A 15,261-nucleotide genomic window follows, 5' to 3' on the forward strand; every position below is an offset into this window, starting at 1 on the left:
TCAATGGTGTCATGTTATCTTCATTAAGTTTTCTCTTACTTTTTACTGTCAGCCGTTTCCATCATCTTATTGAGCAGTATCCAATGGCACTCCTGAATCAGTTGGATGGCCTAGCTAACCTGCTAAAACAATCCAGTGATTGGCTCTGCATGGTCCAATCCCAGCCTGTATCTACGTTCAGCCTTGATGTCGAGCATCACGCGGTACAAAGTGAAATGTGGCTTTAGCAATATTTCAGGTAATCTGAGACTAGAGATGGTAAATCTCCCAGTACTGGCTTCAAAGTGGGGTATCATTGGGCTGTGGCTTTTAAACCAGCTACCCAGGCAGTTGCCAAATCTCAATTTAATTTGATCGATGTTGATAACCTGTCTGAATAATTAGAGGAAAACAAAGCCCACCCAGGATTTTGGATTGCTCATGTGAATCAAATTAGCCAGAAAGATGTCAATTTTCTACTTTACTTGGCAATGTATACAGACTGAAAGTGTTCTCCTTAATCAGGGACAATATTTGTTTGGGTTCTGTTTGGCTGATCACATGGAGAAGACTGTAGAGTCCCTTCAGACTCTAACTCCATCTGACACAGGCTAGTCTCACAGATAACAGTATACTACTAATTTAGCTACTCCATGTCCATATAAGGCTGAGTTAGCCAAGTGTTCAGGGAGTGGAGTCTGCAGTTAGGCATTTTCAACACTGCTGCACGGGCACAGTAGGGAAAATCAATAGCAAGTGACCCCAGAGGAATTTTAAATCTCATGAAATGGCTTCCATCTATTTAAAAGATATTTATCTTTGTTAAATATTGATACATTACCTTCAATCAGCAATTCCTAACGCACAAAGTCCCCACTCCAAGAAGAGAAATTTTTTTCTAAAATAACAATAACTATTTTGAAGATTGAAACTCATGATGAACATAGAACAAGGAGATGGGAGCTTTGATCGAATGGCAGAAAAGCTTCCTCGAGTGTCGTGATCTTTGCCATTGTTAGTAGTCACGTGTAAGCAAAGTAAGACCACCCCCCAAAAAAGCAGCACTTCTTTGATTTTTCTGGAGGGGATCAATTAGGAGAGGATGCGTAAGTATAATACCCCCAGCCTCCAGAAGCCAAGCCCCAAACGTGGGGTTTACTCTTCCCAGTGGGTGGAAATTGGTACTTTAAAAACTGACTTCAGGATTCAACTGGGTAAAAATCATTCGGAACAAGGATTGCTATAATTTATGATTCAAACAGCAATAGGGCAATGCAGATAAGGTTGTGTGCTCATAACCTAGCATTTGCCAAATAAAAATATAGATAAGCATGTGAGTCCTAGAGGAAAAAGTGTGATTCAAAAGCACAATCACTCAAAAGACTTTGTGTCATGAAACTAAATACTACTCCCCACACCTCTAAAAAAAAAACTAAATTTAAACAAACACACACACACACACACACACACACACACACATCAAAAATCATCTTTAAAGGCAACAGAATGAGAGATGGTTTACTTTGAACACATTAGACCCATTATCATGTCAATACTTCAAATTTTGAGATTTTACAGTGATAACTTGGGGTAGGTAGCCTTTTTTCTCTTACCTATCTATGAAAAAGGATACAGAAAGGACATTCAGGGAATGGGTAAAATAATTTTTAAAGTTAGAATGATTTTCAGTGGTACAATTGTCAGTGTTTTCTATTTTGTACAGCATGTTTTTCTTTATATAATATTTTTATAAAATAACATGCCTATTAGTTTTAATTATAAAATGTGGTGGCATTAACAAGAGAAACGATGGTTAAGAAAGTTAACGTTGTTCTCAATTTACTAGGAAAGTGGTATGAATTGACCCAATTTTGCATTATATCATTGTTTGTTCTGGTGGAGAAGAACACTTCTTCATTAAATTTTTTAGCAAAGTATGCGACAGAAGTTAATCAGGCAATATAAAAGCACCATTATTCAAAGTGGAAGTATAAGGAATAGAATATTTCCTGTAAAGAGGCCCTTATACTAAACGTGGCCCCTAGCGTGTCTGTTGGCGCAAGGATGGTGCTTTGACTTACCCGCCCTCCTTTCTCGGGATAGCACTGGCAGCCCCCGCTGCAGTCTCTTCCTCCACAGGGCACATCAAACTTCTTCACACCCTGCCAAAGCAAAACACACAGAAAAGAAAAGAGTTACTTAAAATATTTCCAACTACAATACGTATCCTAACACCATCCGTTGAGAGTCCTTCCAACTCCAACAATGAGCTATTCACTCAAAACATTCAATAAATCTTTCTAAAGTGCCTACGAAATGTCAGAAGCGAGGGTAGGTTCTGGGGCACGATTGTCTAGAATATCCTTTGAATGCAGGGATTCTGTGTGTATTGGAGGAGACCGAAAGTGAACTCCTATTTATTCTATTTGATAAGTGCACAGTATCAGGGAACTAGGAGCAGAGAAGTAGTAGTAATAATAGGGAAGGAGGAGGGAACAACACGATTTTGCGGTTAAGTTAAATTGAGCAGGATAACCCGAGGGTCCTCGTAACATAACACAGACCATGGTGAATTCAAGACAGAGGAAGAGGCGGTATGAGCTTGGGATACTTGAGAGGGTGGCAAACCTCTACTGTCCATCAATGATAGCCATAGGGATACATGGGACATTAACTGTGAAGGATCCATAAAGGAAACCCATTTTTGTTTCCCTTTCATTCTACGAGATATGCTCGTTTGCAATGAATAGGAGGAGGAGAAATTGGGTGGAAGAGGCTTTCCAAAATATTTATTTAGTTGGGTTGGGTGGCATAATTTAAATTTTTGTCAATTACTGAGATATAACTTTTAATGAGTATAATGGGTAACTGAGAGAGTTCTCTGGCGGGATAATTACAATGGGAGCAAAAAAATAAAAAGGCATTTCTAGCCCTTAATCTCAGTATTTCAGATAAAAAAAAATGGACTTGGAGAGTGGATTATATGGGGAAGTATCTTAATTCTTTCCTTCAGACTGTGCTCACAAGTACTAAATAATTCGAGCAGGAAGTGGCAATTAGATTTACCTTCTCTCTCTTGTCATTCAAGCATTGGCCCTGTCTCTTTCCTCTACGCCTCCCTCCTCCACTGGCCAGATGAGTTATTGGCTGGATGAGTTATTTGTCAGGTGAGTTATTGCAGAAGATCTCTAGGAGAATCCCCTCTGGCTTGGTCACCCTCTGCCAGACTCAGCCAGACTACCTGATCCCACCAAACCGAGCCCAGACAGCCTGCAGTTATTCTTAAAAGCTCCTGGCCACATTTAGCTTCTGTTTTCACTGAGCCAAACCTCATCAAAGGTTACCGGGTAACATTTTATCATATCTCTTTCATTTCCTTCTGGTGTTTTTAATGAGTTAAGGCTCAATGACTAGACAGGAGACTCCCTCTGTACATTTTTCTGTTTTTCATGATAGCTACTCTGCCAGAATCTTCACTGTTCCTAGCTCAGTACTGAATGTTCGCATGGAAATACAGATGGTGTTTCCACTCAGCCACTCTGCAACTTCTGCTTAACATAGTCTTTATCCACCTTCAGCATTTGATGGCCAGTATGAGTAAACTTCTGGCTAAAAACCATCTGGTCCAAGTTTACCTTTGGGCCTCAGCATCAGCTCAACATTCTTTTTGTATAGACGATAAATTCCTTTCCCTTGCTAGTAATTTTCTACTAGAGAGGTCTCATATGAGAGTTTCACCTTTTTTGTGTGTTCTTATTATAATTCTTTACCTCATCTAGTATCTAATACCTCACTCACTACTTTGAAGAATTCTAAAATGTCAGCAAATCGCAAAACCGTTAAAAGAAATCAGTACCTCAAAAGGTTTTTGAATCGCTTTTTGAATCCCGAGTGAGGTAATGAGACACTTTGAGTTCCCCAGTGTAAAAGTAAAGATATATAAAATCCTTTCACCCCTCAAAAAATGATGTAGGTATTTGACAATTTTTTATGACTTCAATGTTTACAATGGGGCTTATAAATTCCGTGCCTTTGAATACTTGATTTTTAGAAACTCAGTTCCACCCTAAGCCATAGGTTTCATGAATTACCTTCAGCACCAAATGGAGAAGTCTAGATTGGCTGCCACATTTATACTTTTTTATTAAGTATAACTGTGACACGAATAGGTGACTTGGCAGATGCCCCTACTTACACAATAATTCATTTACCAGTATTGTTGGAACGAGTAGGGGGGCTCCTCATTAAACTCATAGTCTCCATCTGGTGTTTCAGCGCTATTTTTAATTTTTATTTTAAAGCCACTTGCCAAATCCTTGTATAGAAATCAATGCCTATAATGATTTTAATGGATTCAAATTGACCTAAAAGCCTCTGCTCTAGGTTTAGGATAGGTACTGGATTTGTTATAGAAATGAACTCTTCATAACCCACTCAGAATTTAATGGCATTTTGTTTTGCATTTGGAACTGGAATTTGAAGTCCTGATAACCTGCAGTCTTAACACTTTTTCAACCATATGCCAATGCATCATATACCTTGTCTTACAAGGTGAGGACTATATTTTTGAAAGACTTTATCTGCACTCCCCTTTACACATCTCAGCCAGTTTTCTTCCTGGAAATTCCAGTGATATGTTTTTGTGTGTGTGCATGTGAGTATTTTGCTGCCATCACCTTAACGTCCTACAGAGGCACTCTACGAATTCCAACATCTAAAAAGCCCTAACAACCACATATTGGAATGTTAGATCTCCAGGATGGACAGAAACGTTTACTTTATTAGGGCAGGGCATAAGTTCCAGACAGTCTCTTAAGGATTGAACAAGTCTCCAACCTGAGTCTAGGCATTCCTCTGACAGGACTCGGGCCTCTGGAACATTCTCAAGATACTAATGTCTTCCTGAGGAACTTAGATTATGAGTACGTAGACTGCGATATGAAATCCTTCACCGTGTCCAACCCCTTCCTTTTGAATGGAAGAATACTAAAACTTCACACCAACCATTGTCAATGCTCCCAAACCTGGAATCTACCACTTGATTTTATTGTTGCAACTTCAAGACAAGCCTTGACCCTATCTCAAGTTAACTCATTAATAAAGATGACTAATTTCCTCTCCAGCCTACATCCATCATGAGAGTCTAACCAACATCCTCCAAGGTGACTATCCGGCCTTGGTCCATATGTTCAATTTTGGAGTCTACATGAAGGCATGATTTTTCACCTATAAGGGCCAGTTCACTTCAGCATTCTACAAGGTCTTTTCAGGCATTTTATGTTTCTAACCTTCCTACAAAATCATAGGTTATAAAATGAAATATCAATTAAATCCTTCATTAGTTCTCATTACAAGTCTAAATTCTCATTGGTTGCCATTTGTGAGAGTAGTATTCCAAAACCTTGCTCTAACCTAGGCCATTTGCAGGTGTATCTGGTCACTGACTTCACCCTCTAAGCATTTAAGGATGAGATGCAGCTCTCAGGGCAGGAGGCTCCCACAGACCCTGCTCTAGGTATGGAAAGTAGTCCACTGTCATGAGCCAGGCAACATCCATTTAACTGAGCTGCTTAAACTCTTGTGCTTGTTTGAATGTCCTCATCCCAAGGGAAAAAGAACTTGTGGTCCTTTGGGACCAGTTATACTGAAGATCTGTAAAAGCTGGGTGAGGGTTTCCCAATCCCTGGAGAATGCTTGAATCTAACATACATGAGTTCTTATGTCCTCATATGCATGTAGAAACTGCTCCCCTTCCAGGAGCTCTGGGACCACTAAGGAGCATGCAAAATGTGATTCCCAGCTTGAGGTGTTCAGGGAATCGCTTTCCTTCAAATGCACCTGTGAAAGAACACCTAATACCCCAGTTCCAACCCAATATAACAGCTGGAAGGAATGTGGAAGATAATTCATCCACCTTCTCACTTTGAAAATTCATTCATTCATTCATTCATTCATTCTTAACCAAATGTCTACTCTCAGCCCTGTACTGTGCTAAGTAAGCCCTGGTATAAAATGGGGAATAGATCAGATATTGTTCTTGTTTGATGACGTGTAAACAAGTAAACATTAAAATTAAATAAGTAAATAATTAAACCTACAGAAATTAAATTATGGTAAGTACTTTGAAGAAGAAGAGGATGGTATGAGAGTGTATAAGCAACAAATGAGACCCTAAATATTAAATCATACCCATTAACAGAAAGGACTAACTTTGAGGTAAGAGCCCTTTCCCTTAGGTTATACTATGCTCCATTATTCTGTACAAGACTACCACACAAAGGCCAGTGGTTGGGGATTGAAGCATGTCTCCCATAAAAGGCATGTTCAGGTCCTCTGGGTATGAACCCATTTGCAAATAGGACCTTTGAAGATGTTATTAGTTAAGGTGTGCCCAAAATGAATGAGGGTAAGCCTTAACCCAATATGGCTGAAATCCTTATAAATAAAGAAAATCAGATACACAGAGAGAGAAGCCACTGGGGGCAGACAGATGCTGTAAGTCAATGGAACCCAGAAGAGAAAGGAGAAGACAATGCCATGTGCACTGCCATGTGACAGAAAAGCCAAAGAGCCCCAAAGACTGTTAGAAGTTATGGACTCTGGGAGGAAGCAAGCCTTCTAAGCCATTGAAACTGTGAGATAATAACTTCCTGTTGTTAAGCCAACCCACTGTATGATATTTGTTTTAGCAGCCAGGAAGCTAAAATTCCAACCTTCCTGCCATTTAGTATGAAGACTTCTCTGTTGTAAAAGAGAAGACAAACAGGGAACCCCTTGCCTCCAGGCCTAGGAAAGCAAAGAACATCAGATTATTATCATCAGAGAATCAAGAACACCTTGAATTGGGATTCGAGACCCATTTTCTATCACCCTCGGGATATCCCTACACTGTTGTATCCTCCAACTTGTGGCTCAGGACTCTATGCAATCCCACTGTTGCTTCACAGTCGATGTCAAAGACAGCACAGAGGGATCAGAGCATTCTCAGTCCACTCTGCTCAACTGAGAAGCATCTCAGTTGCTACCCAGATGCTTGACCATTTCAAACGGTAGCTCTAACTTTAAAATTCTGGAAGGAGTTTGCCCAAGGCTATTAATCATTAATTAATTCAACAAATGGGCAAACATTTACTAAGAACCCATGTGTGCTCTCAACTTGTCAACTAGCTCATCAAATGCCAAACTGAAGATCAGTTTGACCCATTTGACTCATCTGCCCCTTCAAGAAAAGTTAAAGGAATTAAAAGGCTGAGGGAGACATTGTTGAAAAAGGGAAAAGGGTATTAATTTCTATGTTGTTATAGGCTCCTGACATCTTAAACAGTGTTTTAGAACTATTTAAGAGTAGCTCTGAGAAATAAATGTGAAATCGTAAGTATTGGGAAATAAATATTCAAAATAGCTTAGCCATAAGAAGCACTGTAGTCTACAAATGTCCCTGAACTGCACCAGGAAGAGATAAAGGATGGGTTATTCTTGCAACTATTCATGGGAATAACATCATAATGGTAAGGGAGGAGTAGGGTAGACAGAGCTCTATAGCAAAGAAACATGAGGGAGAATAAACCAAAAGTCTGAGGAAGCTTTTCCTAGAAATAGTATGGTGAAATGGGGGCCTGGGAAGGGGAGACAGCAGTTTAGATACAGTCGTCTTCCTCATTGATTACTCTGGTCATCAATCCATGCTTGAAATGCTGCTGTTTTCTACAGGCGTTTGCTATTCCAAGTGTGGTCTGCTTAGGAATGCAGGTCCTACTCAGTTTTACTGGATCAGACCTGATTTCTAACATGATTTCCAGGTAAGCACATCAAAATTTGTGGAGCAGTGTACTAGATTAGTAGGCTGGCATTGTGAAAAGAGGACTTGCCAACAGACAATGACAAAGTTGTAAACCAATGAGCCATCTCCTATAAAGGAGTAGAAGGTAGTATTTCATTCAGGTTCCATGCACTCCATGACTAAGGCCAATCCCATGCATGTCTGCTCTAGAAAAGTGCTGGCCCTTGGACCTCACTTTGATCCCTGCCCCTGTAGTGGGTTTAGTGTGGCTCCCGGCACAGTTGCTGAGCTTTTAATCTCTCAAAGGGCTAAAACAATTCTAGTTCTTTTCTCCTTATTTAAAACATGCTTATAGTGCTCTTCTTTTTCTTCTGAATTTAATACTCGCTTGGATTGGTACCTGGTATTGCTGCACTTATTAGAAATCCTAGGAATTTGGTATGACTTGGATCACTTAAGAGCCAACTGGCAGTGTAAAGGTATAGGATGTATTTTCTATATATCTTAGATAATACTCTACTCAATTAGAGGACAACAGACACTGTTTCCAGGTACAGAGTAGAAAGCTTTAGACAAGCGATTTCTTGCTTGACTTTATGTGGGAATTCTTCTCAGAGCTTTATCTGAATCTTTGCATCATTTCATTTAGAAAGATTTAAAAATATATCTATTTGCATGGACATTCAATTCATCACAGACACTTTCAAATCATAATAGATGCATGATCTCGATTCCTTGGTGAGTCTTCTAACCTTGGGAAAACCAAAGACATCTAATCTTCTAAAGAAAGCCATGTTCTTGCTCCTTGAACTAGCAAATATTAGGTTCAAATGGAGAATTCCTTGTCTTGAGCTGCTGGCTCTCTGGCTGCTGGCAAAGAGGTGTTGCTCTGCCATGTATACAAGAGGTTCAGTAGAGACTTGGAGAAGGGATCAGTGGTAGCAGCTGCAAGATTAAGAGGACATCCGGTCACACATTTTACTGGCTCTGCCTCTTATTTGAGCAATCCAATGGCAGTGAGGAGATGCGAGTATCGTGTTGCCTCGGTTAGGGATCATGTACCAACAGGCAGAAAAGTCCTTACTTTTCCATCTAGTAAAAACTGTGTATTTCTCTGTAAATGTCCAAGGAATAGCCCTATTTCAAAATTCAGAGCAAACTGCTCAGTGACACTTCTCCCAAATTGGATTTATACTTATGTTGGAGACATTTAAAAATAGGTTTAAATAAGATGAACGCCAGAAAATAAAACACATAAAATATTTAGACTCTTTAGGGTTAGGTATTTCTGTAACTACCAGTGGGAATCATACATGTATCTTAAGGAGAAAACCCATTGAAATGCACCCAGCTTTCCACAGACATAAATATCATTTAAAGTTTATACAGCATATATGTATGAAAGAAAAAATGCTGGCCATTGTTCTCAACTTACACATGAAAAATGAGTATTAATCAAATTTATATGAAGATGCAAGAACAAAACTCATCTGTCCTAAAACAAAGAGTATTTTGTCCTTTACACAATCCAATAGATTTCTTGTCCCAGGGAAAAGTCTTTTCAAGCCAATATACCTCCAGCCAAAAAGAGGCAATTCTTTGTCGGGAATTTACAGATATTTTACCATTGGATTGCCCCCAGCATCTAACCCAAACTTCCTATGAAGAGGAATGCTGAATAACCCTTTCTAACTGACATAAAAAGTAAACATTTCTTCTTGTTAAAAAGTAATCATCTTTCATATTTAAGGCAAAAAAAGAAAAAAAAAAGATCTATACAAGTCTTTGTTCTAAGTCTAGTCAAGCCAGACTGTTTAGAATTATCCTTTTAATCCAAAAAGGAGGCTGACTAAGAAGAAAGCCAAGTTGGGAACAAGGTTCCCAGTAAAATTCTATTAGTTTATCAAAACAGGAAATATAAGCCATTTCCGCACATGCAGCTTTAGAAATTAAGGAAATAATTCCAACATAGTATTAGTGAGACAAGGTATATGGCAGAGGAAACGCAAATCACAGCCATTCCACACAGAACAAAAACCTTCCCAATAAACCAGGCAGCCAATTCAGCCCATGCAGTTTCCTTTGTTCAACAGCATTTCAAGGACACCCAAAATTAATGCCTTCACTCTAGAATGGTCCTGAAATTGTCACCAACTAGATACTGTGCAATAGTTAATGGACAAAAGTGCTCACCCATTTAAAATGATTTAGGTAGCCTTTTACTAAGTACCAACCAATTCCTACCACAGTTATGACTGGGCCATTGCCTGCCCTCAGGGAGATGGAAATTTAAGGAAAGGGAGAAGGAGGCTGGGTTGTTGTGCTGGAAACAGAGGAACCAGCAAGAATTATTCAAATAGGAAATGATGTGCTAACCAAACTCATATAGGATGACATCTTCAAGTTCTATAAGAGTATGTTTTCTTTTATCAAGATGAACACGTGTAGAATAATATTTCTACTCCTCCTGGTTCACCATAGCAGCAGACATAACTAGGAGGCATTACGTTAGGTATCCTCGTTTGAGTCATCAGGAACGAGCCACATACTTGCATACTTACTATGTTTTTATGAGCAACAACTAGCCAACTTCACCACCTTCTATTTCTTCTCAGACAGCTCAAAGTCTAGGGGAGTTTTCCAAATTGCTATTGACAAGACAATCTATGACAGCTGTATTTTAATGCTGGGGCTTGGGTGCTGATGGGACAGGGCTGGCTCAAAAAAATCAGGCATTTTATCAGATTGGGAGGGCTGCTGGCAGGCAGGGAGAGCTCAGCAGGCTAAAGGCCAAAGCCACAGCTCTTACCCAAATTATATCATTTATGCTTATGACATTTAAAATAGGCTAAATGATAGACGGCATAAGAGTCGTTAAACTCAAGGATGGGGAACTTCAGGTAAGGGATTGTTTAGAACATGTGACACTGGGTAGTAGAAATCAGGACAGACACAGAAGATAAGACAAAGGACAAAGACAAAGAGGGCAGACTATAGAAGAGAAATGACCCAATCTTCCCTAATCGCAGTATCCTAATCACAAAGTGAGGATAATAATAACTATCTCACAGGCTTCTGGTGAGGATTAAAAGGCCTAATGTACATATAAGTACTTCAACAAATCTCCTGTGCCACCCAAATCTAAGGGGTCATTAATATTAGACAACAGGCCTGGGGAATTGGCATGGGACTCCAGACACAAGAATGAGGGTTGAAACACAGCCAAAGGTTTATGAGCCAATGCTTCCTTAGAAATGTCTTGCCCAGGGCCAGAAATGATCTCAGAGTGTGGGTGGGCCTGAGCCCACAGGTGAAGACAAGTGGGTGCATCTGGCTGGGTTAGGAAAAGGGGGGAGGGTATCGCATTTCCTGTCACACATCCTCTGCTTGGCCATTTATTCAAAGGCCGCACTCTCCTCCATTCTTGAGGCAAAAAGCAGACTATGAATGGGCTTCTTCACTAGTGAGGACGGCAGGTTTGCCTCCCTACTTCTATGGTGTATACATAGGTCCTGATACTTGGTAATAAGCCATTATGAACATATCTTAGAAGTGTTATATCCAGAAGTGTCGCTCCTCTACCCACATCCTTCTTTTACAGTGTTCCTTTTAGTTGTACAGCAACATGGTCTTCACCAGAAGGATCAGTTTAAGCCTCATTTGTTGGGTTGCTTTATTAGGTGCTGGGTGGAGATGTGGGGATGCCTCATCTTGAGTCATTTGGTACAGAAACTTGGAACCTAGACAGTGAAGAACCAGGTAGTGGACATAGGAATGAGACTGTTGTCAGAGCCAGGCAGACAGGAACCAGTGAGCATATGGGCTAGGGTGAAGTGGGTCAACAGACTAAAAATCTGACAGGTAGTTTAAGAGTGGGCATAAGGTCAAATGTGTCCACCTTGAAAAGGGGCAGTTTCTACCTTGAAGCATTAAAAGATATCCCATCTAAAGTATGAATTCCCTAAATGTTAAGGTTTTTCTTTCTCTAAAGTCTAAAGTCTTGATCATTTAATTTCTGGTACCCTTTTATCTCCTAATTCCTATTTACTTACCGGTATCTATTCCATTGTCCTCTGCAATAGCCACTGTCTCTCATAGGATCTATGGCAACCAAAATATCAACCGCTAAGCCATCTGAAATTTTACTTTCATTACCATTTAGATATATTTATGAATCTATGATTAAATTATATTTTGAATAGAGTTTATTCACTCAATTCCAAAGGTTGATCTTGAATGCCTTCCTACTTGGGATTCCCAAGGCCGCTGAGTTACAAATGAAGCACTGTCTTGGAAATCACAACGGAGAATGAGTTGTGTTCTTTCCAAGCATTTTGGAACAGCTAGTTCAGTGCTCCTTGCAAGTTTCTCATTACCAGATTGGACTCACTTTTAACCTCATCTCAGCCACTGATAACTGTGGATCATGAGTCACCAAGGAGCTGCTTCTCTGATCAATGTCCTAGGTCAAGATCCCAATTGGGTTGCCTCAGACGTTTCAGGAAGTACACCAAGGGACTGTGTTACGGTCACTGATTGCTAAAGCCCCTCTTCTCAATTTCATCATGAACTTGCCACACAACTTGCATAAGTTTGAGAACTGGCATATATAATCAGCTACCTTGCAAGAATTGGCATACATGTGCACAAACATATTCCCACATGCACACCTCACATGGAACATGATCAGATACCTGATACCTCTATTTAAAATCGTTTTGACCGCCGTTCTTGATTTCTTTGGCAGATGTGTCAACACACCAATTTCTGGAAGAAGCCCTCTCTCTGCTCCCTCAAGTTTTCCATCCTATAATATAGATTGTCGCCATCCATGTTTTTATTAATCACTTCTGGGTGGTTGGTTCCCTCTTTCTGGTATTAGCCCTGTAGTTTAGTCCTACACCATGCCCTGTTTAGAAGACACAACATTCTGCATTTACACATTCTCTTGTCTCTACACACTCATTGCTTCTCTGGACTAGAATGCAGTGCTCCTTCCCAGACCTGCCAGCATAAATTCTGTTACTTTTTGATCCACTCTTCTTACTGCTTTCAAAGTCTCTTTCCCTTCCAACTCCAATTGAGTTCTTTTTTTTTTAAATTCATTTTATTGAGATATATTCACATACCGTGCAGTCATACAAAACAAAGCGTACATTCAATTGTTTACAGTACCATTATATAGTTGTGCATTCATCACCAAAATTGATTTTTGACATTTTCATTACCACACACACAAAAATAGTAATAAAAATTAAAGTGAAAAAGAGCAATTAAAGTAAAAAAGAACACTGTCCAATTGAGTTCTTAAGGATTTTAAATGCTTTGCATGTAACACCACTGTTTCCATCCTTCTCAAAGAAAGTGCATTTGTACATGCTGTTCCTTCAGCTTGGAATGTTCTCTTTCCCACCCTCACCTGGAAAACTCCCTATCAGTGAAGTTGAGACCCATTCAAACACACCAGCCACTCGCCCTGGGGAAAAAGAAATTCAGATTCCTGTGGATTTCACTTCTTGTTTCTAACCATTCAAGTGCAGCCATTTCTGCTATAACACAATATGTGACTATTTCTGAAAAGTCCTCATATCCTGAAAAATCACACAACAAAATAGCCTTATGAGAAAAATTGGGTTGGGGCAGACCACTCAATACTTACGCAACTTTGTAACCAGGGCACTAATAAAACCAGTAAATAATACCAATAAAGATAATAGCACAGTTCAAAGATATGCTAAACTCCCCCCAAAATAAAGAAATACTAGCGCAAATATAAAACTTTATATAAAAAAAGGTGATGGCAGTTTGATGGAAGGAGGTATAAGGAAATGATATAACTGCTAAGTTGTAGAGAATAAGGACAACACGTCCCAAGATGGGGAGGAACCAAGCAATAAGCACTTCTAAGTAGAGCATGTACCCTAATTGAGCCAAGAGAGAGAATGCTGGGGACATGGACATCTTGTACAGAGTTAAATTCCTCAACAGCTTGCTATGTTCAACTATGCTCATTTACTCTGCCTTCAGCTACTCCGTTACTCGGTGGCACACACACACAAAAACATGCTGGAGATAAAAACCTTGTATGAATTAACGTGACTTCCATTTTATGTTGACATCATTCTCCTATTTACCAATTGCCAACCAGCCAATTTGAATTAGGGAAAAGGCACTGTAATAAAGCAGACTGTACTTCAACAGTCTCTTATTTACCATTCATTAGCTTGTGCCAATGCTGTCACAAAAAAAAAAAAAAAAAAATTGGCCACATTAAAGACTTTTTTATGAAGGCTATTGTCATTTTAATAGTTTTAGAGATACTGTTATATTTCAATGTTCAAGAAAATAATTCATGAGAGCTTTCAACTCTTGTTCAGGAGGCCACTATATAATTATAGCTAGAAATAAGTATTTAGTCTTTCAAGAAAACATGCAGTAAATAATTTCATGATTTATTTATAATAAATGCCCTTACATTTTTTATGAACTTTTCTTTTTATGTCCTGTTCAGCGAGTGGGAGACAGTCTATGGGGAGATCATTTAATAAAGGCATTACCGCACACATTATCTACACTAAGTTTTAATTATTTATACAGCATGTCAGTTCTTGGTATTCTCTGGCAAAGAATAAAAATGTGTATATTGTTGGTGTTGGCATAGGGGCCTGAAGTGAATATTTAAGATTGTTCTTGAGAACTGAAGTCCGCACATCTCTTGAAACTATTTATTCCAAAGAAGTAAGTCCAGTAAAGAGCTTTTGTCAAAAGCCCTCCCCATACACTAAATTTGTGGGGGAAAATCTGAGAAGAACGGAGTTAAAGCGGTCCAGTAATACTTTTTCATAATACAATAAGATTTCTGTTCTGGTTTGTTAAAGACTGGTCTAGGCAAGAAGTGTTCATTTGTATTGGCATGCATGGAATAACAGCAGTTCTGCCCAGACAAGCTGAGTTTTAGATATGCGTAGGTTCATCTTTGCAAACCTGACAGTAATCTGAGTTAAGGTCACAGGGGACTTGGAGGCCAACGCCAAAGCAGCATTAAAACCACAGCCCCCTTAGATACCTGCTGGTCTGGTTTCTGGTGTGGAATTCCCGAACTTTGCCTCACTATACCTCCTGTATGTACCATGCCAAGTTAATCATACCAAGCAGCTTTGAGAAGGTATATTTGTATACCTTTGTATGTTAGCAGTGATTTAAGATTCCTTTGCAGTGAACTCACTTTTAGCAGTGTTCTCTTTGCTTTGGAATAAAGTCTATGAATAAAAACAACTTTAAATCATTGCAGAAACATCCTGCTGGGCCAATAGTTCTGTCTCGGAGTAACAACTGGTGCATGCAGTCCTCAGATATTTATGTGTGGATTATTCACCTGGAGATTCCAACAGTGAATTTTCAATTCCACACTTCCAGTAGGGTACTGAACTTGTTCTTTGGTCCATTCTTAGGGATTGCATAGGATAGTAATTGTAGTTATTTGCCTAACAAGTATTAAATAT

At 39.3% G+C, this 15,261-nt stretch overlaps 1 protein-coding gene across 1 annotated transcript in view; it reads right to left on the reverse strand.

The window, feature by feature from the left end:
* The window catches only part of COL4A2 (collagen type IV alpha 2 chain), a 213,807-nt gene that overhangs the window by 159,792 nt on the left and 38,754 nt on the right, over positions 1 to 15,261 (reverse strand). The window contains exon 4 of the mRNA XM_037799948.1: positions 2,061 to 2,141. Within this exon, the coding sequence (XP_037655876.1) occupies positions 2,061 to 2,141 (81 nt within the window). The remainder of the gene's footprint in view (positions 1 to 2,060; positions 2,142 to 15,261) is intronic.

The sequence above is a fragment of the Choloepus didactylus genome, chromosome 12, assembly GCF_015220235.1.
Source record: "Choloepus didactylus isolate mChoDid1 chromosome 12, mChoDid1.pri, whole genome shotgun sequence".
Lineage (NCBI taxonomy): Eukaryota > Metazoa > Chordata > Mammalia > Pilosa > Megalonychidae > Choloepus > Choloepus didactylus.